General features: G+C 48.2%; 1 protein-coding gene and 1 pseudogene across 1 annotated transcript in view; one reads left to right on the forward strand and one right to left on the reverse strand.

The window, feature by feature from the left end:
• The window catches only part of SNX30 (sorting nexin family member 30), a 105,172-nt gene extending 80,946 nt beyond the window's left edge, over positions 1-24,226 (forward strand). The window contains exons 7-9 of the mRNA XM_065879427.1: positions 9,620-9,706; positions 19,636-19,788; positions 23,381-24,226. Coding sequence (XP_065735499.1) covers positions 9,620-9,706; positions 19,636-19,788; positions 23,381-23,440 — 300 coding nt within the window. The 3' untranslated portion in view covers positions 23,441-24,226. The remainder of the gene's footprint in view (positions 1-9,619; positions 9,707-19,635; positions 19,789-23,380) is intronic.
• On the reverse strand, positions 19,075-19,469 carry LOC136124472 (ubiquitin-like protein FUBI pseudogene; annotated as a pseudogene).
• Positions 24,227-24,854: the final 628 nt, after the last annotated feature.

Genomic DNA, 24,854 nt, shown 5'->3' on the forward strand with positions numbered 1-24,854 from the left:
AAAGCACCGAAAAAGGAGGGTCGTTATCAGGCCATGTGGAACAGATGAATAATGTTCAGGGAACAATGAGGACAGCTTGTACTGGAAAGATGGTTGAAGATGTGTATTCCAAAGTTGCTACGGAGTGAACAGTGCTTGAGAGAGAGGGGTACCAAAGTTACCCTCAGGCTCAAGACTCAAGTTAAGCACACTGTAGACATCTGCAGGTGAGCCCTTCTGTGGGCTCACATCCTATACACAATGTGTGTGTAAAATGTAATTATGATAGTAACGGGCTGAGAGAGAACACGTTAGAGTCTTTAGCAAAGTTCTGGCAGTGCCTTTTGAGTACTGGCATCACTACGACCAGGCCAAAAGTTGGAGAATTTTTATTTAAGAAGATTAGGGCAGGGCCCTATACTTCATATCCCACACTGCCTCATTCATAGCAGGTAGTTGGCAGATACTGAAGTTGGCAGTGTGGTGCAGTTGGAACATTTACAGATATATAACTATTGTATGTCATGTATCTTTTTTTTTAACTTTTTATTTTATATTGGAGTATAGTTGATTAACAGTGTTGTGATAGTTTCAGGTGTACAGCAAAGTGATTCAGTTTTACGTACACCTGTGTCTATTCTTTTTCAAAGTATAGGGAACTCTGCTCATTGTTATGTACCTTGTTATTTTTAAGAGAGTTTTATCTGCAAGTCAAAGAGCATGCTTATCTCAGAGGTCTTCGTGATGACTAGTGAGGTGAGAGTCAGAAGAGTGGTTGATAAGGTAAAGGCCAGTGTGAGTGGGGCCAGTTGAGCAAGGGAGCAGGTGGCAGGTGGGGAGGTCAAAGAGATAAGTAAAAGCCAGGACATACGGTAATATCTTAAAGGCCATGGTTGGTAAGAGTCTGGATTTTGTTCTTAGGAATAAAAGAGAAGCCAGTTAGTTTCCTGCAGGGAAATGACAGGGTACAGTTTTTACTTTAAGAAGACAGCTAGTGCTGCAGTATGGAGAATGGGTTGTTGGGCGGGGGACGGGGAGAGGAGGTCCGGAGACCATTAGGAGACTGTTGCAGGGAGCCAGAGGAGGTCCGGAGACCATTAGGAGACTGTTGCAGATAACTGAGGTGGTGGAGCTTGGAGAAGTGGGTGGATTTGGTGTATATTTTGTATGAAGGGCCAACTAGACTTGCTGCTGTATTAATGTGAAGTGAGAAATGGAGGAATTGAGGATGACTCCTGGGTTTTTGGCTTCAGCAACTGTGTTGATAGTGGTCCTGTTTAGTGAGATGAGGAAGTTTGGGGTGGAACAGATTGGGCAGTTGGGAATCAGGTTGTTTTGGCCATATTCAGTTAAGAAAATGCCTGTTAGTCATTAAAGTAGTGATGTCATGGCAGCTGGTTATGAGTTTAGAGTGGGAATAGAAATTTGGCAGTCATTTCTGTATAGACGGCGTTTAAATCTATGAGAGTCAGGGAGATTATCTGGTGAGGTGAGATCGAGGTAAATAGTCCAGGCCTGCTTCCTGAGGCATTGGCAATATTTAGTGGTCTAGCACCTAATTAGGGGGTGGAACAAGTAGGAAAGTAGCCTGAGAAGGAATGGTCAGTGTAGTAGGAGAAAAAGAGTAGAGGATGACCTTAGGGAAACCAAGAGAAGTGTTTTTAGAAAGAGCATGATAAATGGTGGCCATCGGATTTAATAATATGGAAGTCATTGCTGATCGTGATTAGAGGTGTAAGATGTGGATGCAGAAGCTTGGGTTTGAGGACAGTTTGAGTTGGAGATAAATACTTTGAGCAATGTTCCAGGATTGCTGTTTTCAAATGCTGGTTATTTAATTGCCGGATGGTTTCTTCAGCCTGCCCACCTTTTCTCCTCAGAGGCCACAAGGCGGAGCTAATGAGTCAAGTGACTAGTCAGTGCTTTAGGTTGCCCACTTCTGGTGCCTTTCAAAAACCAAAGAGATTTTCTGGAAGATTGATTTCGGGGAGAAAAGTCCTCCTTCCTAAACAAAAGTGATTATGGACTGAGGGCCTGATTTCTTGAAAATGTGAAGAATCAGGATGTAGAAATGTACATGATGATCGCAAATGTTTTTAAAAATTAGAAAAGTATAAAAATGAAAACTCTGAGATTCTGAGTTAGGGCGGACTGGATATATATTGAAACTTCCTCTTTTTCATGAAACCAAAATGACACTAGAATGACTTTTTGTTAAAGGTATGCTTCCGCAAAGACAAAGAGCAGCAGGAAGGGAAACAATCACAGTACAGTGAGGAACTGAAAGCAAATTGAGAGGTGACAGGGACTCGGGTGACTCAAAGCCGCCTAAGCTGACGGTGGGGAAAGACTAAGAAGCCACCTGGTTTACACCAGGGACTCCTTCAAAATGGTCAAGAATTGGCAGCACCAAGTACCTTGGGACTGAGGGAAAGATGGAGTGAAAGAGAAGGATTAGTCAGGGGTCTGTTTCAGAAGCAGATAGAGCTTCCAATTCTGTCCTCCCTCCTCACACAGGGGCCACTATCGCTTTGCCACTCGGGCAAAGCTGGAGGGTGATTAAAAAAAAAAGAGAGGGTCTCTGGACCGAGAGCCGCCAGGCACAGTTAAAGGTGGCGGCTAAGATCCTAAAATCTAAAGCAAAAGGTTACTGAGATTCGAGATTCTTAGTCGTCTTCCTCTGCTTGGCTCTCAGCCTTATACCTTCCCTGCAAGCATTAAAAGAGCCTTTTGGAAAAATCTAAACAGGTTTTGGGAGAAGAGACTAGAATATACTGATATTGAGAAGGATGGGGGAATCTTCAATGAAATGACCCAGCAGAGTCCCTGTAGAGAACTGTCAGCAAGACCTCGAAGTCACAGAGCTTTCAACCAGTTTTTTAGTGTCTCCCTCTTAGGTGAGTGTGCAGATAAGGGTCGCCAGATATTTGAGGGAAGGTTCTAGTATGAGTATCAAGTAAATACAGAGAAGGAAAAACATAAAGCATCATTGAAGGAGAAGAAAACTTGCAGGAAAAAAAAAATCAGTATCTTCAGAAAGAGAAGAGATGTCACAGCCATAAAACAAGCATTTTTTAAAATCCAGAGAATAAACAAAGAGCTCATGGAAATGAAGATCATGATAGAAATGAAAAAACAAAGTCAATAGAAGAGTTAGCAGAAAAAGTTAAGGAAATCACTTTAAAGTGAGACAGAAAGACAGATGGAGGATTGGAGAGAAAAAGAATATAAAAGTGAGAGGGCCAGACCAAAATATTTCAGGTATCCAACATCTGAAAAACAGAAGTGCCAGGAAGAGACACAGAGAAGTGGGGAGCATCAAAGGAGTCATTCAAGAGAAAAGACTAAAAGTAAAGACAAAACGTGTTACTGGTTGTGCCTGAAAGATGAGATTGTGGGTGCTTATTCCCCCCTCCTCTACCTTTTTCTTTATTTTCCAAATTTTCTGTAACAAGTATTTTTTAAAACTAAGGCAAAATGTGTGGTTTTAGTATTACCAACATTGCCCTAGAAAATTTAACTCACAGGTTGTCTGTCATCAAAGAATGAATATGTAAAAAGAGCATGTTGAATGGGGCAACCTAAGTTCAGTCATTTAATCAGAAATTATGTCATCAGGACCAAGTTCAGACTAATTTTCCTCCCCATAGGAAAATGCTCTCCTAGAGGGGCACCCAAAGACAAGCCATAGGGCTATGTCGGGTGTCAGATTTCTTTTTAAATTATTATAAATTTTAAATATGGAAGTATATTTGACATATAATATATGTTTCCACATTTGTATACATTGCAAAACAATCACCAAAATAACTTTATTTACCCTGTGACCTTACAGAGTTAGTACTGTGTTATTGACTACTCTCCATGCTATACAGTACATCCCCATGACTTATTTTTATTTTTTAAATTTTATTTATTTTTGGCTGCATTGGGTCTTTGTTGCTGCGCATGGGCTTCCTCTAGTTGTGGCGAGCGGGGGCTACTCTTCGTTGCGGTGCGCGGGCTTCTCATTGCGGTGGCTTCTCTTGTTGCAGAGCATGGGCTCTAGTTGTGCGGGCTTCAGTAGTTGCAGCATGCGGGCTCAGTAGTTGTGGCACACAGGCCTTAGAGCGCGTGCAGGCTTCAGTAGTTGTGGCTCGCGGTCTCTAGAGCACAGGCTCAGTAGTCGTGGCGCACGGGCTTAGTGGCTCTGCAGCATGTGGGATTTTCCCAGACCAGGTAGGTATTGAACCCGTGTCACCTGCATTGGCAGGCGGGTTCTTAACCGCTGTGCCACCAGGGAAGTCCACTTACTTATTTTATACCTGGAAGTTTGTACCTCTTGATACGTTTCACCCATTTTGTAACCCTCCTAACCCTTCTTCCCTCTGGCAACCACCCATCTTTTCTCTGTATCTGTGAGTCTGGGTTTTGTTTGGTTTTGGGTGTTTGATTATTTATTCTCATTTGAGCTTCTTTATTACGGAACCCTCATTATTCTACACAAATTCCTCCTGGGTCTTTTGGGCTGTCAGCCCTTGGCGCACCAGAATACAAGCCATTCTGTACTGTCAACCCTGCATCCTAATGTCCCTCTTACAGAAAGACTTGAAGCTTAAAAACCTTCCGGACCTGTGGAGGCTTTTTGGTAGCTGCTGACCATTTGCATTGGGGCTGTTTTTGGCTGCTCTCTCCTCCTCCTCCACGTTTGTGAGCCGACAGCCTCCTCAGGGGGAGATGTGAGCATGAGCTCTGGGGGTGGAGACGTTCCTGTTCCCTGGATGTTGGACTTTCTATTGATACTGACCATTGTGGCACGTTCTTGGAGAAAATCCAGTGCAGATGTTGAGAGCCAAAACACAGAATGTATCTGTGATTGAACTTCCAAACACTTCTGTTTAATGGCTGTTATTAGTTCGTAAAGTAAACATTTTGGATGACAGGTGTTATGCTTCCATTGCTTAACTTGTTTATCATGGAAAAATTCAAACATATCCAACAGTAGGGTGGAAGTATAACTGTCCCCCACGTACCCATCAGCCGGCTGCAACAGTCGCCCACTCACGGTCCATCTTGTTCTAGCTCTCCTCCCCCTGCTCCCAGCCCCCGCCCCCTGGGTTATTTTAAAGCAAATCCCAGGCATCACCTCACTTCATACAAAAATACATATCTCTGAAATGCAAACATTCTTTTAAAAAAGAAAAAGGACCACATTATTATCACACCTAAACAGATTTTTTCCCCTTAATATTTCCTCAAATATCCAGTTAGTGTTCAATTTCCCCAGTTGTCTCAGACACTGTTTTTCTAATTTTTTTCCCAAATTGGGATATAAATAAAATCCATACATTGCTTGAAATATTGTTTTAATATTTTAGAAATCCCTCCCCCTCTGTTTTTCCTTGCAATTTATTTATTAAAGAAACAAGTCATTTTTTTCCTCTGCATTTGAAAAGAAGGGTAGCGAAGTTGCAGCTTACTAGGATCATTTTGAAATTGTGATGAAATGCTCTACATTAAAAAATATATATAGCGTTTGAGAGAAATGTATTCTGTGCCTCTAATTAAAAGTCACCTCTCGGGCTTCCCTGGTGGCGCAGTGGTTGAGCATCCACCTGCCAATGCAGGGGACACGGGTTCGAGCCCTGGTCCGGGAAGATCCCACGTGCCGCGGAGCGGCTGGGCCCGTGCGCCACAACTGCTGAGCCTGTGCTCTAGAGCCCGCCTGCCACAACTAATGAAGCCCTCGGGCGTAGAGCCCGTGCTCCGCAGCGGGAGAGGGCGCCGCAATGAGAAGCCGGTGCACCACAACGAGGAGTAGCCCCCGCTCCCTGCAGCTGGGGAAAGCCCGCATGCAGTAACGAAGACCCAACTCAGCCAAAAATAAATAAAAGAAAATAAATTTATTTAAAAAAAAAAAAGTCACCTCTCATTGAGGTCCTCCCTGGCCACCCAGTGTACAATTCGTCATCTCCCAAACCCTCAGTGCTTTACCTCCTCCTTTCCTATTTTATCTTTCCTCCTGGACACCTAGCACTGCCTTACACGCGCTATATTGTTACATTTTACTTGTGTGTTATCTGCCTCCCCTCTAGAATGTAAGCTCCAGGTGGGCAGGGGTTTTGTGTGTTTTGCTCTCTGCTGTATCCCCAGCACTTGGGTAAGTGAATGAAAGAATGTTAAGGCAAGGCAGAAACAGGGTGAGTATGGCTGTGTAGGGCGGGGCAGGGGCATGCAGAGTGGAACGCAAGTATCTCCACGCCCCTCACCTTGTTGATTTCTGGTATCCACTAGAATCAGAGATCCCTACAGATCTCTCTGAGCTCAGATGACAAATGTCTTTTGCTTGTCACTCAGTGACAGAAGAGCCTCTCTGCAGATGCTGACACAGTGTCTTGGCCCTTTCACTCCATCGTAGGCTCAGGCCCCCTCAACCGGAGTCTAGTCTGGCCAGGTTAGTCTGCAGAATCTGTGCTGTTTCGGCTGGGAGGGCAGTCCCTACAGACCATCGACCGTGCTGTTCAAAGGTGCTCCCAGCGAGGATGGTAGTCTCCACAGTTTATCTTGATTCAGAACAGGTTTCCCAGCCTTTAGCCTTCAGCCTGGTTGGATGGCAGGCAGGCTGGGAAACCACGCTCTGCCCTGGAACGCGGCAGGAGAAGCCTGAGTGAGTCACCACCGTGCTCTTAGCCAGCAGTGTGGCCTCAACCAGGTCCCTCCACGGTGCCTTAGTGTTCTTGCCTGTAGAATGGCGGTGGCATCCTTTCACTGCCGCAGGGTCGTTGTGAGCTTTTGTTGTTGTTGGGAGTTTTTTCCGCTGTCCACTGAGGCAGGGATGTTAGCCCAAATCCTCCAGTCAGGCTTCATGAGAAGGCAGTGTCTGGTTGCTCCAGGCGAGGCTGGGATTGCAGTGGCTGAGGAGACAAAGCCCTTACCTCTCCTCTGGGCCAAGGAAGGCACGGTCCCAGTAGTGGGAGGGGGTGTGTGTGGCTGAATCTTGGGGCCCCCTTGCCTACTTTGGGGGTAGGGAGAGGAGATGCATTTAGCTGAGTGGAGCTGACAGGGCTCCTCTCACCATCCCTCCCTGCCTGGGGGCCTGGGCAACCTCTACAGAGAGACTTGGAGCAGAACTGGGGACAGGAGGCCCCAGGAACTTCTCTGCAGATGCTGACAAGTATCTTGGCCCTTTCACTCCATTGTAGGCTCCGGCCCCCTCAACCACAGGCTAGTGTGGCCAGGTTTATCGGCAGAATCTGCTGTTTTGGGTGGGAGGCTAGTCCCTGCAGACATTTACCATCTGAGCTTCTCACAGAGATCTATAGGGGTCTCTGATTCTAGTGGATACCAGAAATCAACAAGGTGAGGGGCGTGGAGATACTTGTGTTCCACTCTGCATAACCCTGCCCCGCCCTACACAGCCATCCTCACCCTGTTTCTGCCTTGCCTTAACATTCCTTCATTCTCTTACCCAAGTGCTGGGGATACAGCAGAGAGCAAAACACACACAGCTGTGCTGTGTTCCAAGGTATTCTTTTAAGAGCATTTCTAGCCTTGGTTGTGAGGTTCTTGCCACACTGACAGGGGTGTGTCACTGGAACAACTCATCCTAGTTCCTGGAACCCTGTTCCTAGCCTGGATGTGTGCTTTTCCCAGTAAGATGTGAGGCATCCTGTGAAGGGAGTCCATGGCATGGATTCTAGGTGCCCCTGCCCCTGGCCCCGAGGGAACCATATTTGTGTCTCCATGGAGAGCAGCTAGTGCTGACACCAGACCAGTAGATTTAGAGTGCTTTCGGCTCTGTGAAATCCAGAAAGGACCCCTGTTTTTTTGTTGTATTTTTTTACTTTATTGATTTGTTCTGTTCAGTATGGCAGCCCCTTGCCATAGGTGGCTATTTCAGTTAAATATTTATTTATTTAATTTTATTTTTGGCTGTGTTGGGTCTTAGTTGTGGTGTGCGGGCTTCTCTCTCGTTGTGGCATGCAGGCTCCAGAGCGTGCGGGCTCTGTAGTTGTGGCTCACAGGTTCCAGAGCACACGGGCTCGGTAGTTGCAGCACGCAGCCTCACTCATTGTGGCTCACGGGCTCAGTAGTTGTGGCGTGTGGGCTTAGTTGCCCCGTGGCCTGTGGGATCTTAGTTCCCCGACCGGGGATCGAACCCACATCCGCTGCATTGGAAGGCAGATTCTTAACCACTGGACCACCAGGGAAGTCCTGTTATTTCAGTTTAATCAAATTAGGTAAAATTAATAAAAATTTAAATCCAGTTCCTCAGTCACACCAGCCACGTTTCAAGAGCTCAGTCGGCACGTGGGGCGAGCGGCCGCTGTACTGGGTAGTGCAGATCATGGAACGTTTCCATCACAACACAACGTTCTATGAACAGCACCATCAGGGTTCCTGCTCAGAGGCTGATGAGTGTGGGGAGGTAACTTCAGAGCGCCGAAGAGAATGCTGAGTGACAAACAATGAAAAGGGAAGCTATTGCAAGTTTTACTTCATGTTCTTCTAGTGGTGAAACACTTTTCCAAGTAAATACTTACTTAGGGGAGACTTGAGGTTCCCCATGCTGACGCCTTCCATTAGAAGCGTCAGAGCGTTGTCAGTGATTCAGTCACTCATCACCTTTTAGCACGTGCTAGGGACACAGGGTGTCCACTTCTTTAGCCAAGGAATGGCTCCTTCCTGCCCGGACTCCATGCTCTGCCAGAGAGCGTGAGATTCGAAGCTCTCATAGCAGTTTGTGTCTTCTGAGTTAGTGGCAAAGAAAGTTCTTATTACTCTTGGTTTGTCACTTGTGGTTCTACTAAAAGAAGAAAAAAGAAACCCTGGGATGAAACCGATACTTTTCTGTTCTACCTGGTGAGGTCTTAGCGGCAGAGCCAGGAGCAGATGAGGCGAGGGAGGCGCCCAGGGCACAGATTTAGGGAAACACACTCAGGTGCCAACCTTGAACTTGCACAGGGCCCAAGACTGAGTGTCTCCTTAAATTTTGCATCCTGGGTGCCTGGCTTGCCTCCGCCTTGTTCCACCCAGCCTGGCTCCCATCACCGCTCACTCTGGCGGGCTCTCTGCATGGTTGCAGGGCTTCTGGCCTCGTCCGTGGCGCTCTGAGCACAGGCAGCCTCCTACCGTGTCTGAACCTCTCCCTTAGCTGGAACCCCTCAAATGCGAGCTGTATCTCCTTGCTCTTTGCATAACTGGCCCAGAGTGGAGGACAGATAAGTAGCCAGTAATGATCAATGAGCAACTCAGTCCACCAGGGGTCAACTCAGTGTTAAAGAGACAAGAACTCTCGTGACTTAGACTTTCTCATTAACGGTTCAGAGAACGTCCCGCCTTGTCACCTGCCAGGCTCCACGTCTTGGCACAGCTGAGTTCTCCCTGTGCGCATGCCTGCTGGTGGGCACCGCTCCCCCTACCTCGCCCTTTCCCAGGCCTCTGTCGCTTTCAGCGTCAGGCTGAGTTACCGTGCTAGAAAGCTCCGTCTCTGAGCACGGTTCTCCCTCTCTCCCTCCTCCACCCCTGCTGCCTCCAGAGCCTGTGTCATGCTGCAGCCAGACCGTCCTAGGAGCACTTGGCTGGCTGGGGCCATGATTCAAGGAGGAACGGGGTACAGAAGCAACAGCTGTGTTCACGCTGCCCTTTCTCCCTCCCACAGAGCGTGCTGAAGAAAAGGGACCAAGTGCAAGCCGAGTATGAAGCCAAACTGGAAGCTGTGGCTCTGAGGAAGGAAGAGCGGCCCAAGGTCAGGGGAACCCCCCGGGGCGGGCGGGCGGGCGGGCTACTCCGGGCTTCTGGCAGTGATGCCTCCCGGATGACGAGCGAATTCGTGTCCCTAGATCCATATGACCAAGATGGTCAGTGCTAACTGGGCGGGGTTGATGCTGTTCTTTTCCTCTTTTTGCTCCCTTTTATGTCTAATGTACGTTGGCGGTTGACTCTCCTGCTGTTTCCTGGGTTTTTTTTGTTTTGTTTTTTTGTTTTTTTGTTTTTTTTTTTTTTTTTGCGGTACACGGGCCTCTCACTGTTGTGGCCTCTCCCGTTGCGGAGCACAGGCTGCGGACGCGCAGGCTCAGCGGCCATGGCTCACGGGCCCAGCCGCTCCGCGGCATGTGGGATCTTCCCAGACCGGGGCACGAACCCGCGTCCCCTGCATCGGCAGGCGGACTCTCAACCACTGCGCCACCAGGGAAGCCCTGTTTTTTTGTTTTTTAAGGTTTCCAGCTCTGCCATTTATAGGCAGTTCCTGTCTATGAAATGGGGCTGAGGAGACTGGGGAAGAACAGTCTAGATCAGTGTTCTCAGAAGTGTGATTTGCAGACTGGTCCACAAACTGTAACCAACCCAGGAGGAGAAAAGCACAGAAGCTGAGAGTGAGCACTTTTACAGCACTGTGTGCACAGCTGCCCTCTGTCTTCAGCAGCCCGTCCCGCCGACTAATTCCTAGCTGTCCCTCTGATGTTGTGGAACACGGCCTGCTGAGCCCACGTCTCAGTCTCACTTAAAGGGATGACGTGGAATACTGTATTTAAAAAGTTCACTCTTAACAATTTAGCTTCTAAATATAAGTATAGAAGTCACTCTTCCTGGCTAGGGAGGGAAGGAAAGACAGCAGGTTCTGCCACTAGCCTAGTTTGGAAGCTGAAGGTCCTGTATTTAAACAATGTCACTTAAATAGTTCTGTCAGCATTCGTACCTGCTCAGCACCGAATGCAAGCTTTGTCAGAGGCTGGTTTTGGCATTTAGTATATGTTCAGCCCTACTGGGGACAGTTCCTTTCCAAAGACAGGAGCTAAAGGTTATTAATAATAGGCCGAATTAAATGTTGACTGTGCCCTGGATTGCTGGCTGACTGCAGGTCACACCCACTCTGGAGCAGACAGAGCAGAGGAAACAGCTGTTTCTGGCTCACGTGTTCCACCTGGGAGAGCTCCCACCTCGTGCTCTACCCTACCCTTCTTGCTGGCCTGGGTGACTTCCCTTCTCCTCCCAGGGAGTGTTGAAATCTTCCTGCTGCTGCTGTTCTCACCTCCCTGGAGCATCACTTACCCATACGACTCATCCTCTTGGCCACAGGAGTCCTTACGAGATGGGGAAGGGTTTCTTTCTAGCCAAGGAGACCAACCAGGAGGTCCCAAACACGCCTATACCCTCTCAGCACACCGTGGGGAGGCGGAGTTTGTCTTCCTTCTCTCTCGTGGGATGCTGAGCCACACCAGAGTGAACTTGGCTACTTATTTAGCAGTGGTGATACTTAACAAAACAGGGGCTGTCCCGACCATGTACCAGTGAGTGGGATCCAATGGTGGAGGCAGCAGAAATTGTGTCTCCAGTTTAGGGTCTGGGGCAGCCACTACTTTGGTGGGCAAAGGAGGGCTCAGTTGGCAGCCTATCCAAGTCAACCATGGTTTGGTAGACAGAGCACAGGATTTAGAATCACATGGCCCTGGGTTTGAATCCCAGCTCTGTCCCCCAGCTTGGACTGGTTTGCTCATTAGCCTTTGTGGGATTCGTACATGTGATTGCTGTGAAGATGGAAAAATCAGCCCAGTGTCTGATGTAGTAACAGGTGCTTCATTGGTAGATCCTCTGTTTTCCAAACTAGCTCCTGTTGCCTCCAGTAGGACTGCTGAATGAGAGCTTCATTTTCTGGGTTTGTTGCCACTTTTTTTTTTTCTTAATTATTAAAAATGTTTTTTCTCACTGCACTGTTGGGGGCATTGTTTCCTTGTGTCCCAAAGTGTCCCCTGCTTCTCCACGCCTCCTGAGCGTCTTTCCTCCCTGACCACCCATCAGCAGGGAGAGACCTGTTGTAGGAAATGAGTAGCTTAAGATTTTTCTGTGCTTTGTTTATTGTTTTATGTTTTGAGCTTCACTTTCCAGATTCCCACTGAAAGATGGAGAGTTTTCACAGGGAGGCGCCGGGTCTGGGCATGTTAACAGAAGATCTGAGGGAATCTTGGGGCTGATTCTGTTTTGAGGTGAAATCTTGAAACGTTGCTCTGAGGAGTGAGGGAAAGTTGATTTTATGTGAAGCCATGGAGAGGTCACTTCTCTGTAACCCAGAAGAAGGAAATGGCCTCTTGGGTCTCCGTGTCCCTCACCGGGATTTCACACTGGAGTGGACATCTGAGGACAGAGGACTGAGCCCCGTGGCTCCAGCTGCCGGACGGAGAGCCCCGTGGAGCTTCTCGGCGTGTGCTGAGGGCAGGCAGCAGTGAGGCCTCTAGAGCTGAGGGAGAACGTTCGTATCGCAGCATTTGAAGTTTTGCTTTGTTTTTAGGTTGACGAAATTCAGCAGACCCCGAGGTGGCTTATTCTCAGGAAGATGGAGCTTTGATTTTGCAGGCTTGGCTTTCCTCACTTTAATTTTGAGGTTGGAGAAATTACAGGCACTCAGCTGGGGGTTGCAGGGGGCGGGGGGCTGGCTGCCTTCTGCTGCATCTGTCAGGACCACAGACTGGGGGAAATCTGAGAATTTGCCCCTCCTTAGAAGCTTGAGACAAAGTTATTACTAGAAACACAGGGGGCTGAGGAATGGCATTTAAAACTGGACGGGAAGCATGCACAGTCTATTGTGGACTCATATGAGGGTAAACCATGGGGGGAACCTGCACATTTTATTCTGCATTTGACTCTTTTCAAATGCTAATATATTCACAGGTTGCTGGTTCAAAAAATAAAAGAAGAAGGGATGCCAGGAGAGAATGCTTCATACAAGGTTAAAAAAGAAAGAAAGAGAGGGAGTATTTCAGGCCCTGAACCACTGGTAGCTTGTACTGGCTACGGGCCAGGTGAAGAGGCTGCTGGGAGTGGGCAGTGTCATCGTGGAGCTGAGGTGTTGTGGTGCGGGGCCGGGCGGAGCGGACCGCGAGAGGGGCTGAAGTGCCGCTCCTCGGGGTGAGAGCAGGTGAGGAGAGGAAAGAGCACCTGCGGTCAGTGAGACAGGCCTCTTGAAGGCTGTGGACCTTCGGAGTCTCTTAGAATCACCAGAATGGTGCACATTCTGGAATGGGGAGGATGTGGCAGAGAGCAAGAACTTCAGCTGTGAAGTAGCAGATAGGAACAGGGAGACTCGTTAATATGGAGCTTCGGCAGACCTGAGAGTTTTGCAGGGGTATCTGTTGTTTCCAGATGCTTTCGACAAGTGAGGAGACACACACCTGATAACTCCCAGTCCTGTCCGCGGTGGCTGTGATCTCAGCCTAGCTTAGGAAACCAGACTCATCAGCCACAGAAGGGCAGGACTCTGTCAGCTCCCTTACTGGATTCCTATAACAGCCTTTGTCAATGCGGTTCCTCATCTGTAAGATGAGGAACCAGTGCTCAGGGGAGTTATATGACTAACACGCCAGTGCTCGCACACGGTGGAGCTGGAATTGGGCCACGGATGTGTCTGGTTCCAAAGTGGGAGCCCTTTATCCCCACCACAAGGGCTCCCAGCCATCTTTGCTTCACTGAGGGGTGAGGCTTCCGGCTTTCGTAAGATGCACGGCTGATGCTAGAGGGACTGGGCAGAGAACCTGGGCCTGCCGCTGGCTCTTCCGTCCGTGTCTGCTAGTCCATTCAGCGGGTGTTGGGGGACTCGTGGCTCCTGTTCTCATTGCATCTGCTCTCCACTTGGGCGCTCGCTTTTCCCTCCTCAGCTGCCATTCTCTGAAGCTTGTTTCTTTTTATGTATTTTTTTTTCAAAGCATTCTTTCAGGGCACCAGTGACTTCCTATTTGCCAAATTCAGTAGCCTCTTCTCAATCTTTACCCTGCCTCAGTGTTTCCTCAACTTCTCTTCGTCTCACAGCTCCCATAGAAAATGAAAATATTTGTATGGCGCACTGAGATCAAAGACCAGGTTGCTTGAAACTGGAGGTGACCAGTCAGGAACTCTGGCTTCCCAGAGGGCTGGGGGGATAATATTGCTGTCGTTCACACAGCACCAGTTAGGAGGCTGTGCCCTGCTTTTCACTTAGTGGCATATAGCCGAGAAGACAACCGTCTTGAATTGGTTCTGTCATTGGTCCTGGCACCTCTCCCCCGATACTGGGATCATGTCTGCCTTATATAATCTTTGGGGACTTTATTAACCTACTGCCCTCATGGGAGCAGATAATGTGATGCCTCCAGCCTAGCTCCAAGAAGGATACTTAGGTAGAGATTCGTATCGTAGGGCTGAGAGATGCCTGGCACGTGGAAAGAGTTCATTAATACATTTTTCAGTGAATGTTGAGTGAATTCACATTACCACCCTGCTCTCCAGCGCACACGTGCTGAATCTCATCCCGTGTTACCCTTCTCCCATCGCTCCACAACCAATATTCTGTAATGGAACTTCTCACGAGAGGTAGGGGAACCAATGTGAAGAATGCAGTCTTGTCCTCTGTTTAGAAATTGTTGTGTTTTGAGGTCTTGGCTGGAGATTCTTTTCCCTTCTTGGTATCTTGTGATCAGCAACACCTGACCGTTAGCATCGGATAGTCCCATCTCTACCTGCTCCAGGTACAAGGTAGCATAACTCGGTAACAGTACCTCAGTCAAAAAATCAGAACATTGAGTTAGGAAGGGATGCAGGGTGTTACTAGTCAGTGAATCGATTGTCACAAAGACACCATCCAGAAAGAAACAAAAGTGGGAGGAACGCAAGCCCAAGCACCTGCTGCCAGCAGCCCTCCTCTCCGCAGGGTTGGGCAACTTCAGCAGCTGGTCACTTCAGGCAGCTCACGCAATCTCTCTTATTCTCTTCTTTTTAAGCCCTCCCATCTCCTCCCTCTTCTAACCTCCTCCACCCTTGTGCTTCTATGGCTCTGCTGTCTCTGACTCACTTCCTGCTTCTGTGCCCATATTTCTTAGTAACTTTTGCTGACTCCTTTATTAAGCCTACACATGTAGGCTTTTCCATGAGTTTTTCTACCCTTTGGCTCTCCCCTCCTTAGCCCCCTCTTTTATTCCCCGATATATTAAAAAAAAATTTTAATCATGGCAGAATACGCAAAACGTAACCTTTACCATCCCAACCATTATTAAGTATGCAGTTCAGTAGTGTTACAGCAAATTCACATTATTGTTGCAGCCAATCTCTAGAATTCCTTTCATCTTATGGAGCTGAAACTCCATATTCATTGAACAACAAAGCCCTGTTTCCCCTCCCTCTGGTCCCTGGCAACCACCATTCTCCTACTTTCTGTTTCTATGAATTTGACTACTCTGGGTATCACTTATAGGTAGTTATAATGAAGTAGTATTTGTTTTTTTGCGACTGGATTGTTTCACTTGGCATAATGCCCTCAAGGTTCATCCATGTTGTAGCATGTGTCAGAATTTTCTTCCTCTTTAAGGCTGAATGATACTACATTGTAGGTGTATATCACATTTTATTTATCCATTCATCTGTGGACGAACACTTTAGTAGCTTCCATCTTATGTCTTTTGCGAATAATGCTGCAGTGAACATGGGTGTACAGATATCTCTTTGAGGCCCTGCTTTCAGTCTTTTGGATATATACCTAAAAGTGGAATTGCTGGATCATACGGTAATTCTACTTTTAATTTTTTGTTGAACTGCCATACTCTCTTCCACGTGTGCAAAGGTTCCAATTTTCTACATCCTTGCCATTACTTGTATTTTCTGGTTTGTTTGTTTTTTAACAGTAGCCGTCCTAATGGATGTGAGGTGGTAGCCTATTGTGGTTTTGATTTGCATTCCCCTAAGGGTTTGTGATAGGGAGCATCTTTTCATGTGCTTGTTGGCGATTTATATAACTTCTTGGGAGAAATGTCTGTTTGAGACCTTTACTCATCTTAAAATGGGTTATTTGTTTTTGTTGTTGTTGAGTTGTCTCAGCCCCCTCTTGTGGAGGGAGGTCTCACCCTTCCCATGGCTGCAGCTACCTCCTTTATCTGGTCTGTGGACCTGTCCTTTACCGTGAGCCGTATGGTGGACTACTGCCACCCAAACTTTAGTCTCCTCTCTGACTTCCTATGTTTTATTTCTTGTGTGCTGTTGGTTGCCAAATCTGTCAGTTCTGTCTCCACCAGGTTGGTCTGATCTGTCCCTTCTGGTATTTCAGCCATTACCCTGGCTCCAGGGTACTGAGGGTGATCGCAGGCCAGTATAGTTTGGTGTTGACTCATCTCTCATCTCTGGTGAAATCTTGGGGTGAGGTAGCATGGGTGAAGGGTGGCATGAAGTTTGAAAGAACATGTTTAATGGTATTATAATATTTTATATTTGGAAAATAAAAAAGAAACCTTCTGATGTGACATGGAATAAAGTTCAGTAAAATATTCTTGACTTGAGGGGTTATGCAAATGATAGATTATCTTTTGTGAACAGCGCTTTACAATATTGATACTGATCAGAACTAACAAATAATTGGTTCAGCGCTTAACACATGCCAGGTACCAGGAGTTTTAAGCATGTACTGCCTCATCTAACCTCATTCCAACCTTATAAGGTGGAGGGTATTATCCAGAAAAAGAAACTGAGGCATGGAGAGGCCCAACGTCACCCTTCTAGGAAGTGGTAGCTGCAGTAGTCACACCCTGGAAGTCTGGCTCTAGAACTGTCTCTATAGTAAGAGGAAGCACAAGGCGTTTCTATTTTCCAAAAAGGACGCCTGAGTTAAATGGGCCTCAGAACCCCTGGCCTTCAGGAAGAGCCCCAGGTTTCTCATCTGCTCCCCGCCAGCTGGGGCTCTCTCTCTCTCTCTCTCTCTCTCTCTCTCTGCCTTTGAGGGCTCTGTGGCCTCTGAGCTGGCTGTTCCTGAGGTGGGTCCAGGTGTCGTCTCATCTCTGTCACTTGCACGTACCATCCCTCTGGAGTCACAGGCCCCACTTCCATCATCTTTGAAGAGTCGCCTCTTCGGGGAAGCCAGCTCCCCCATCCAGGCTGTCCTCAGCCTCCAGCTGCTCCTCACGGTGTGCGTATCACAGGCTCCAAGTGAAGTGAAAGCGCTCGAAACCTCCCCGCAGGGTCCAGCCATGTTCATTTTCTTCCCAACTAGACTGGGTGACTTGAGATAAGATTTGCCTGCTGAGACCTAAGCACTTTCCCTCTGTGCCCAGCGTGGAGTGTGTTGGGAAAATGATAAGCTAAAAAATACTTCCCACATCGAGGCTCAGGCAATCATGCAGTCCAGAGTTTCCATCCGCAGACCAGACCCAGGAGTCTTTGCTAGGTGAGCACTCCTTGGAATCAGAGAGCCTAGCTCCTCTCTTCTCACCGTGTCCCAGGAGGTTTTCCTCTCAGAGCTTTGCTCTCCTCCTTGCTGCAATAGTTAACTAAACAGGAAGTTGATCGTGGGCACTTTTCCCCAGATGCTAAAATGAGCAGTGGCCAGGAGAGGAATAAGGGAACTGGACTGTGCCTGCGGGGAGGGAAGGGAGGTCAGCCCAGAGACTGGTTCGCTGGGTGCCTGTTGAGGGTGGTTCCTGGGCTGTTTGTCAGGGAATGGCTCTGGAGAGGCAAAGCCAGGGCACTCCTGTTTACACTTTGGTTTCCCCCAAGGTGGCCAACAGTAACAGGTCAATCAGCAGGGAAAGGCAAAGTGACTTCAGTCCTAGATCAGGAGGGAAAATCGAGTCCTTTTAAAAATTTCTTCCGGAAGTTTAAGTGCTTTGGAGAACGCTCCCCTACCCCCACCCCCCAAAAACAGGTTCCTTGTTATTGGTTTTTTTTTTTTTTTTTTTTTCCGGCCATGCTGAGCGGCTTGTGGGATCTTAGTTCCCCAACCAGGGATAGAATCTGGGCCCATGGCAGTGAAAGCACCAAGTCCTAACCACTGGACGCCAGGGAATTCCCCAAAGTTCCTTGCTTTCAAGTCTCCCAGGATGCCTGACTGTATACCTTCCTCCCTGACTCATCCTTGTCTCTCCCAAGTTTAGTGCCTGTGCCAGGCACATTTGAATCCCCTCACCTAGGCGGCTCCACTTTCCCTGCTCCTGTGTACTGCAGCCATGGCCAAATGGTCTAGGTGGCAGACGGCTAAGTGCCCTCAGCACTTTGGAAGCCCTGAAGGCGTTGGCTCCCTCAGGCTTGGCCTTGCCTGAGGTGTTTCTGGGTCAGCTCCTGCCCATAAGGTCTGGGTATAAAACTTCCCTGGTTGGTAGAGATTGACCTTGACGGTTACATTTGGGATCAGAGGCCCCAGCACACAAAATGTACAAGGCGTCACTTGTTTGGGGAAAGCATTTGGCAGGTGGGTGTGTGACCCAGCTTTGGGCATGTTGACCGCCCCCCTCCTCCCGCACACCATCCAAGTCCAGTGGAGCTCCTGTGTTAGGAGAGAAGCCAGCTTTGTGCTTTGGGTACCAGGGTGATCATTTCCCATTACCTTCTTATAATGTTGGGTATTTTCTTTCTAGCTGTGTAGGATGGATGAAGCTCACCGAAGCAAAGTGAGAGTTGTGAAATTCAGGGGACCTAGTTCCATTTTGAGAAAGCCTTCTAAACTTCTTAAGAAATACTAGGAACAGCCTGCTGTATAGTTCTTCTTTGCGTTTCACGGTTTTTGACCTGCATAAACAACTTTCTTTCCATTTCCCCAGAATTACCCAATTTTAATTCTTTAGTTTTGGTTATCTGCTATCTGGGGATTGCGTGGACAAGTCTCCAGTTGATTTAGAAAGTGGGCCAGTAGTCTTATTGCAGTGAATTCTCTGGTTAATGGAGATAGGCATCATCAAAACGTCACGGTTAATGGGACAGTTCATGTTATATGGAAAACCCTCTTTTCTAGTTTCAACATGGGGCATAGGAGAATAGCAGCGCAATACCAACTAGTGCTGTACCCTTGCAAAATCTGCACACATTTCCACTTTTGGATGGGTAACTCCTGAAGGGAGCCAAGGACATATGACTCTGAATCACAGCGTTTCTTCTTCCTGTTTGTAAACAGGCAGGTGTTCCCCCCACAAGTCACTGTTTGGCTTGGATGGGTTTTAAAGTTTGGGTCAGGATAGCACTTTTCAGAATTCTTTCTTACATCTGGAAACCCAAGGCTGTGCCTACAAATAAATGCCTCCAGAGGAGGGAGTGTGTTCATGGCGTTTTCTTTCTTTTTTTTTTTTTTTTTTATCGGGCTAAGTGACTTTATTAGAGAAAGCCAAGATGACAACGGACTTAAGGGTTGGCATTGGGGCCCTTCTTCTTGCCAAAGGTAGGCACAACATTGACAAAGCGCCGGTTGTACTGCATACGCCTCTTGGCCCGGCCCGTCTTCTTTTCTCTTGTTTGCCCACCTTTGGTGTCTGACCTCTTACTTTCCCAGCTCGGGCCAGGGAACCATGGACTTTACCTCCAAGCACGCGGCCGGCTACTTCCGGAGTGCTCAGAGCCTCCACCCCACACTGGCCCAGGGTAGCCTCATCCTCTAGGGCCGTGCCTGCCATGAGCAGCACTTGATCTTCTGGAGCGATGCCCTCCAGTGAGGCTACATGAGCCTTGATCTGGGCGACCGTCTCCTGGCCGGTCACCTCGAGAGTGTGTAGCTCCTGGGCACGGACAAAGAGCTGCATGTGGGCGACTGAACCGCGGATACCGCTGCCGCTACCGCGAAGACGGAGTCGAGAAAGAGCCATGGCATTTTAAGGCAGTAATCTGGCCTCTCACAAATGTTTGAGCATAGGGGCATGAGGTACCCGTTACACATACAAAGCTCCTGTGTATGCATCCCCCTTCCAGGTACCAGCAAATGTGGAGAAATGTCAGGATCGGATGGAGTGTTTCAATGCTGATCTGAAAGCCGACATGGAGAGGTGGCAGAACAGCAAGAGGCAGGACTTCCGGCAGCTGCTCATGGGAATGGCCGACAGGAACATCCAGTATTATGAGAAGGTAATGAGCAGGCTGACAGGATGACAGTCCTCTCCTTGAGGAAGCGTTTCTAATGGCCGGAGCCTCTGGTCAGGGCCTCCCAGAGTCCAGAAGGGTCCTGCTGGGCCCGTCTCCTTCCCTTAATTTATGTGTTTAGTCTTAGCAACCCCTGTGTGTCCTCACCCTGCTGTGCTAGATGTGGTGCTGGGTTTGGAAGCCGGCGGGGGTGGGGGTGGGGGGGCGCCTGGGTGCCCACAGGAGTTTTACTTGCACACCCTGCTGATGGAAGCAGCAGTTTTAGCCTCCAAGCCCTTTAGTTCTTCCAGCGGCTGCTTCCCAGTCAGGCCTACAGCGCAGGGATGTCCCCAGTTGATAGAGGCTTCGGGGTTCCTTTAAGCTGTTCTGTGGTCCTTCACACAGGGGTTCTTCCCTTCATTGTGCCGTGGGTCCCTTTGGTCATCTGGTGAAGCCTAGAGACCCCTTATCAAAATACTGTTTGTTTTTTAAAAATAGACTTTGAAGTACTGTTTTTAAGTACCTAAAACAAAGGGATGTAGGATTACAAAAGAAAACTTTTAAAAACAGTTTTTTTGCTGAGTCCCCTTAATCTGTGGACTTCAAGGTAAGCGTCCTGCCCGCCACCCTCACACATGCAGCTGTCGTCAAGCTGCAGTGGAGTTTCCTCAGTCAAAGTTTGCTCCCAGCGTATCCAACCCTAGATCATTTCTGCTAACGAATTCTCATATTCCTTAAAGCTTAAAGTTATCGATGAAGAACGGCCCAGTGGTAATTCAACGAGTAACCTGTAGACTTAAAATCAAGCTGAACAAGCATTAACTCAGCTACTCCCATCACAATTCTAGAAACGTGTCGTCATCTCAAACTGGAAGAATCCGTCTTTTTCAAAAGCTCTGCTGGTTCTGGCTGCTGTGCAGAGGCAGTGTGTCTGCATCTTGATCGGGAGGAGGCTTAAGGAAGAAAGTCATGGAATGGCCCTTACGTGCCAGGTCTTAGTAAGGGCTGTTTCATAGGGGGAAGGTGGCATACGCCTTTCCTCAGTACCTTTCTCATGGGACCCCCACTGTGTGTCTGCATTGGCACTGGGCTGAATGCTTTGCGTATGTGATCTCATTAAATTTAAATTTAACCCCCATCATGACACTGTGAAGTGAGTTTTAGGGGCTTTCAACTGAAAGCTGAAGAAATGGAAGCTCAGCAAGGTTTTAAAACTCTGCCCAAGGTCACTCACCTTGTGAATGACTGAACTAGGATCGGACTTGGCTCTCCGGGTCCACAGGTCTGAGAATTACCACACACGGTCAGTGAGGGGGACAGAGACCACGGATCTTTGGGGACAGTCCTGACTGCCCAAAGGTGGAGACATCATTCCATGTGCAGCCACGGCCTCATTCCTCTACCGACTGTGCTCGTAGACAGGGTGCCTCTCTGTGCCTTTGTTTCTTCATCTGCAAAACGGGAGTGATCCTTACCCATTGAATGATGGTGAAGAAATAATGAAATGAAACCTGAGAGCCTCTGACGTGCCTGGCAGATGGTGGATACTCAGCGAATGGTGCTTCCTTCCCTCACGCGCTCACTCTAGCCCCGCTCCCCACTGCGCCAGTGCTGACTCAGTTGCTGAATGTTCATTCCTCCTCTTGGTGACTAATTCCAGTGTTCCCAAGGCCTGCATCCCAGGGCTCAAACCCAGGGCCTTTATCCACGTCTTGCCGCTATACTGCAAACAGGGCCACTCTCTTGGGGCCTCGTCTTGGCTCCTTCTTACATTTAACAGATGCTTTTTGTGTACTGTCTGTGTACAAGGGACCAGGTACACATCGGTAAACAAAGTGGCAGGACTCCTGCCATTAAGGAGCCCTCTGTCTAGTGGAGGATAGACGTTAATCCAAGAATCCCACCTCTTCAGAGAAATACGTGCCCTACAAGAAAACAGGAAACTGGGAGGAAAGACCAGGGGGCATCATTCAGATCAGGATGGAAGGGGGCAAGTAGAGTGGGCAGGAAAGGCCAATCTGTGGAAGTAACATTTAACCTGAGTCTCGGAGACAAAGAACAAGTATTCCAGGCAAAGGGAGCAACATATTTAAGGGTCCTGGGGTGGGAAAAAGCTTGAGTGTTTGTCCAATAGTTAACTTTGTGAAGAAAGCTGGCATTTAGTTGGGTCTGTGGTCAAGGGGACCTTTTGCTTCCTTTGTAGTTTTTGAAGTTTTTTACAATGAAAATGTTTCCATGTAATAGTTGTATAATAAAATACGTTTTAAAAACGCTAAAAAGAAAAGAAAGGAAAAGCAAGCTGGTGTGGCCTTGGTTCCCATCATTGACATAGAAGAACCTTCCAGATCAGAGATGATGGCCGAGGGAGAGAACAGGACCCAGGATGCCACAGACCCCACACACTGGGCCTCTTGCTGACAGCAAGCTCCTTGAGGCTCCCTAGGCTTCCTTCATTTTTTTTTTTTTTGTTTGTTTCCCCTGGGCTTCCTTCTGTAGGGCAGGGTCTGAGTCCAGCTTCTTCTCCAACCTCAGAGTCACCAAGGAAGGAAGCAAGGAGCTGTTTCACCACTCCCTTCATCCGGCTTGATCTAGGGATGCGTCTCTCCTCCCCCATCCTCAGGTCTCCTCCCCAAATGACTTAGCACAAAGCCTTGCTTCACCCTTGGGCTGCTCCTAAGAAAGGCCTTATGTAGTTCTTCTCTCCTCCTTATGCAAGAGACTGCTCAAAGGAGGGGTCATTCCTGCTGAGCAGCGTGCTCTCAGAGAAGAGGGCCGGCGTCTTCCAGGTTCTTGGCTCTTCTGAAGGGTCTGGAATGAAAGGCATGTGTGTAGTGGAAAGAACATCCACTTGGGAATCACGAGCTCTGCCACTCATGAGCTGTGTGTCTTGGGAAAGTTTTTTTTTTAACCTCTCTGGGTCTCATTTTCCCTACCTGTGAAATGTGTGTTTGTGTAATAAATAATAATAATTCTACTTCCTAGAGGTGTCCCGAGGACTAGTGACAATGAATGTAAAATACATAACAGTGTCTGGACATGATAAAACTCAATAAGTAGAGTTCCCTCTCCCCATTTTCCTTTATGGGAGATCCAGGAGTGGCCCATACAAGGAGATCTGAGGTAGCTGAAGAAGAGCGGGTTTTCCGCCCCCTCTGAGTCAGGTGGCTGGCCCGTTCTAAGATAATTTATATACTCCTGCAGGCACCACCCACACCTGGAGCAGTGTCTTCATCCCGGCTGAGAACCTAGGGCCTCACCAAGGGTTTGCAGCCTGCCCTCTCTTCTGCATTTGGAATGGAGGGAATTTCTTTGAGTGAATACATTTCCACCCACTGATACGAACTTTACGGACAGTGCGTTTAGGCCTCATAGAGACGCTGCAGTCTTTCTTAGAGATGGGGGCAGGGGGACATGTAGTCAAATGCCTGTTGCCTCCCTTCTTGCTGCTAGCTCTGTGTAATACATGTAGGTGTCGTTAGACCAAGGTGACCCAGCAGGATTGACAGTGTGAGGGTATAGATCAAAGCAGAATGAAGACGCTGACCCTGAAATCTGAAACTCCACGCTGATGCTCTGTGTGTGTGTGTTGTCGTTCCAGTGCCTCATGGCTTGGGAGTCGATTATCCCACTACTGCAGGAGAAGCAAGAGGCCAAGTAAGCTCCTTCTTGGGACAGAGACTCTCCTACCTATGCCGGGCATGGCGCCCACACCGGAATGTCCCTGCAGTGCTAGAGAGGTAGCACCAAGAAAACAACCACAGAAACATCTCTCTTTTGTGTATTTCTTTCCCTTCCCCCCACCTTTGTCCGACAGTTGTTTTCAGTGAGTATTTATTCCTTGGTGGCGTCTGTAAGGCTGTCATCATCTCTCAGCAGAAGAAGCATACCTCCGTGGTGTGAAGGAACCTGTTCGGTGGGACACGACGAGGATTTGAAACTGAGGGGCAAGACAGCCCTCAGCTGACATTCTGACATCTCGTTACAGTCCCCTCTTTGGGGACGGCAGAGTTGCCTGCCATGGAAGAGAACCCGGGTCCTGCCTTGCAAGGCCGTGAGGAAGGCACGGACAGAAGGCAGCTCCTGCCTTCCGTGGATGCGCAGTGGCTCTGGAATCGACCTCCACGGGCCTCGACTCGTCTTGGCCTAGAAGGAGGTGTTGGCGCCTCTGTGGAAAGCCCTTAATGTACAGTGTAGCTCTGAGTGTGGCCTGCTGCCTGCCTGTCATGAGTGACACCTGTGTTATGGTTTCCGGTTCGCGTAGGACCGTTTAATCAGTGTCTAGGTGCATCCGTGCTAGAGCAAGCAAGCTAGCATCCTTGTCCTTTATGCGATGCCTTGGGAAGCTGAGGGGGCAGTGCTCCCCGAACTTGTTTCTGACACTAAAATGTAGTAGATTGGAAACTGTTTTGTGTAAAATGAAAAAAAGGTGCATTTTTCTCTGTGACGTTCTTCGATGTTCTTTTGCTTGTTAAATGTCATCAGGGTAGAGAGTTAGGCCTGTTAGGGGTCATCTGTTGTCTTGAAGTCAGAGTAGCTCCGAGGTGTTGAGGTCAGCGGGCATATACCAAGCCCCACCTCCTATGTCTGCCTTGTGCAATTTGCCTTTACCTCACCAAATAATGTCTCCTGCTGTGTCGGCTGAATGTTTGGGCAACCTTTTGGGGGAGAGGCTGGCATATTCTTATGATACAGTCAAGATTTGTAAACTCAGTCTGAATGCTCTACGTGAAGTGCTTTAACCTTACTCTTTCCTAGTCAGGAAGAAGAGTCTGTATCCAGGTGGGCCTCGAAGATGCCAAGTGTGACAGCGAACTCTTTGCTACTGGTTAAGCTGAAACCTCAGTTTGCAGCCATGTTCCTGGGGACGGCTGCATCTAAAGTCTTCATTTCAAACTATTAGCAGGTTTCCTTTTCAAGTGTGTCAGCACAAAACAGACAGACAAAGAGGATCTCTCTTCCAGCTTGTTTTTTTCCCCTCATGAAGTTAAAACGACCTGTGTCATGTTTGTGTTCTCTCGTCTGTGGCTCATCTCTATAAAATTACAAATCTGAGCCTCAAATAAGCGGTAGTA

This window comes from Phocoena phocoena, chromosome 6 (genome assembly GCF_963924675.1).
Source record: "Phocoena phocoena chromosome 6, mPhoPho1.1, whole genome shotgun sequence".
NCBI classification, from domain to species: Eukaryota; Metazoa; Chordata; class Mammalia; order Artiodactyla; family Phocoenidae; genus Phocoena; species Phocoena phocoena.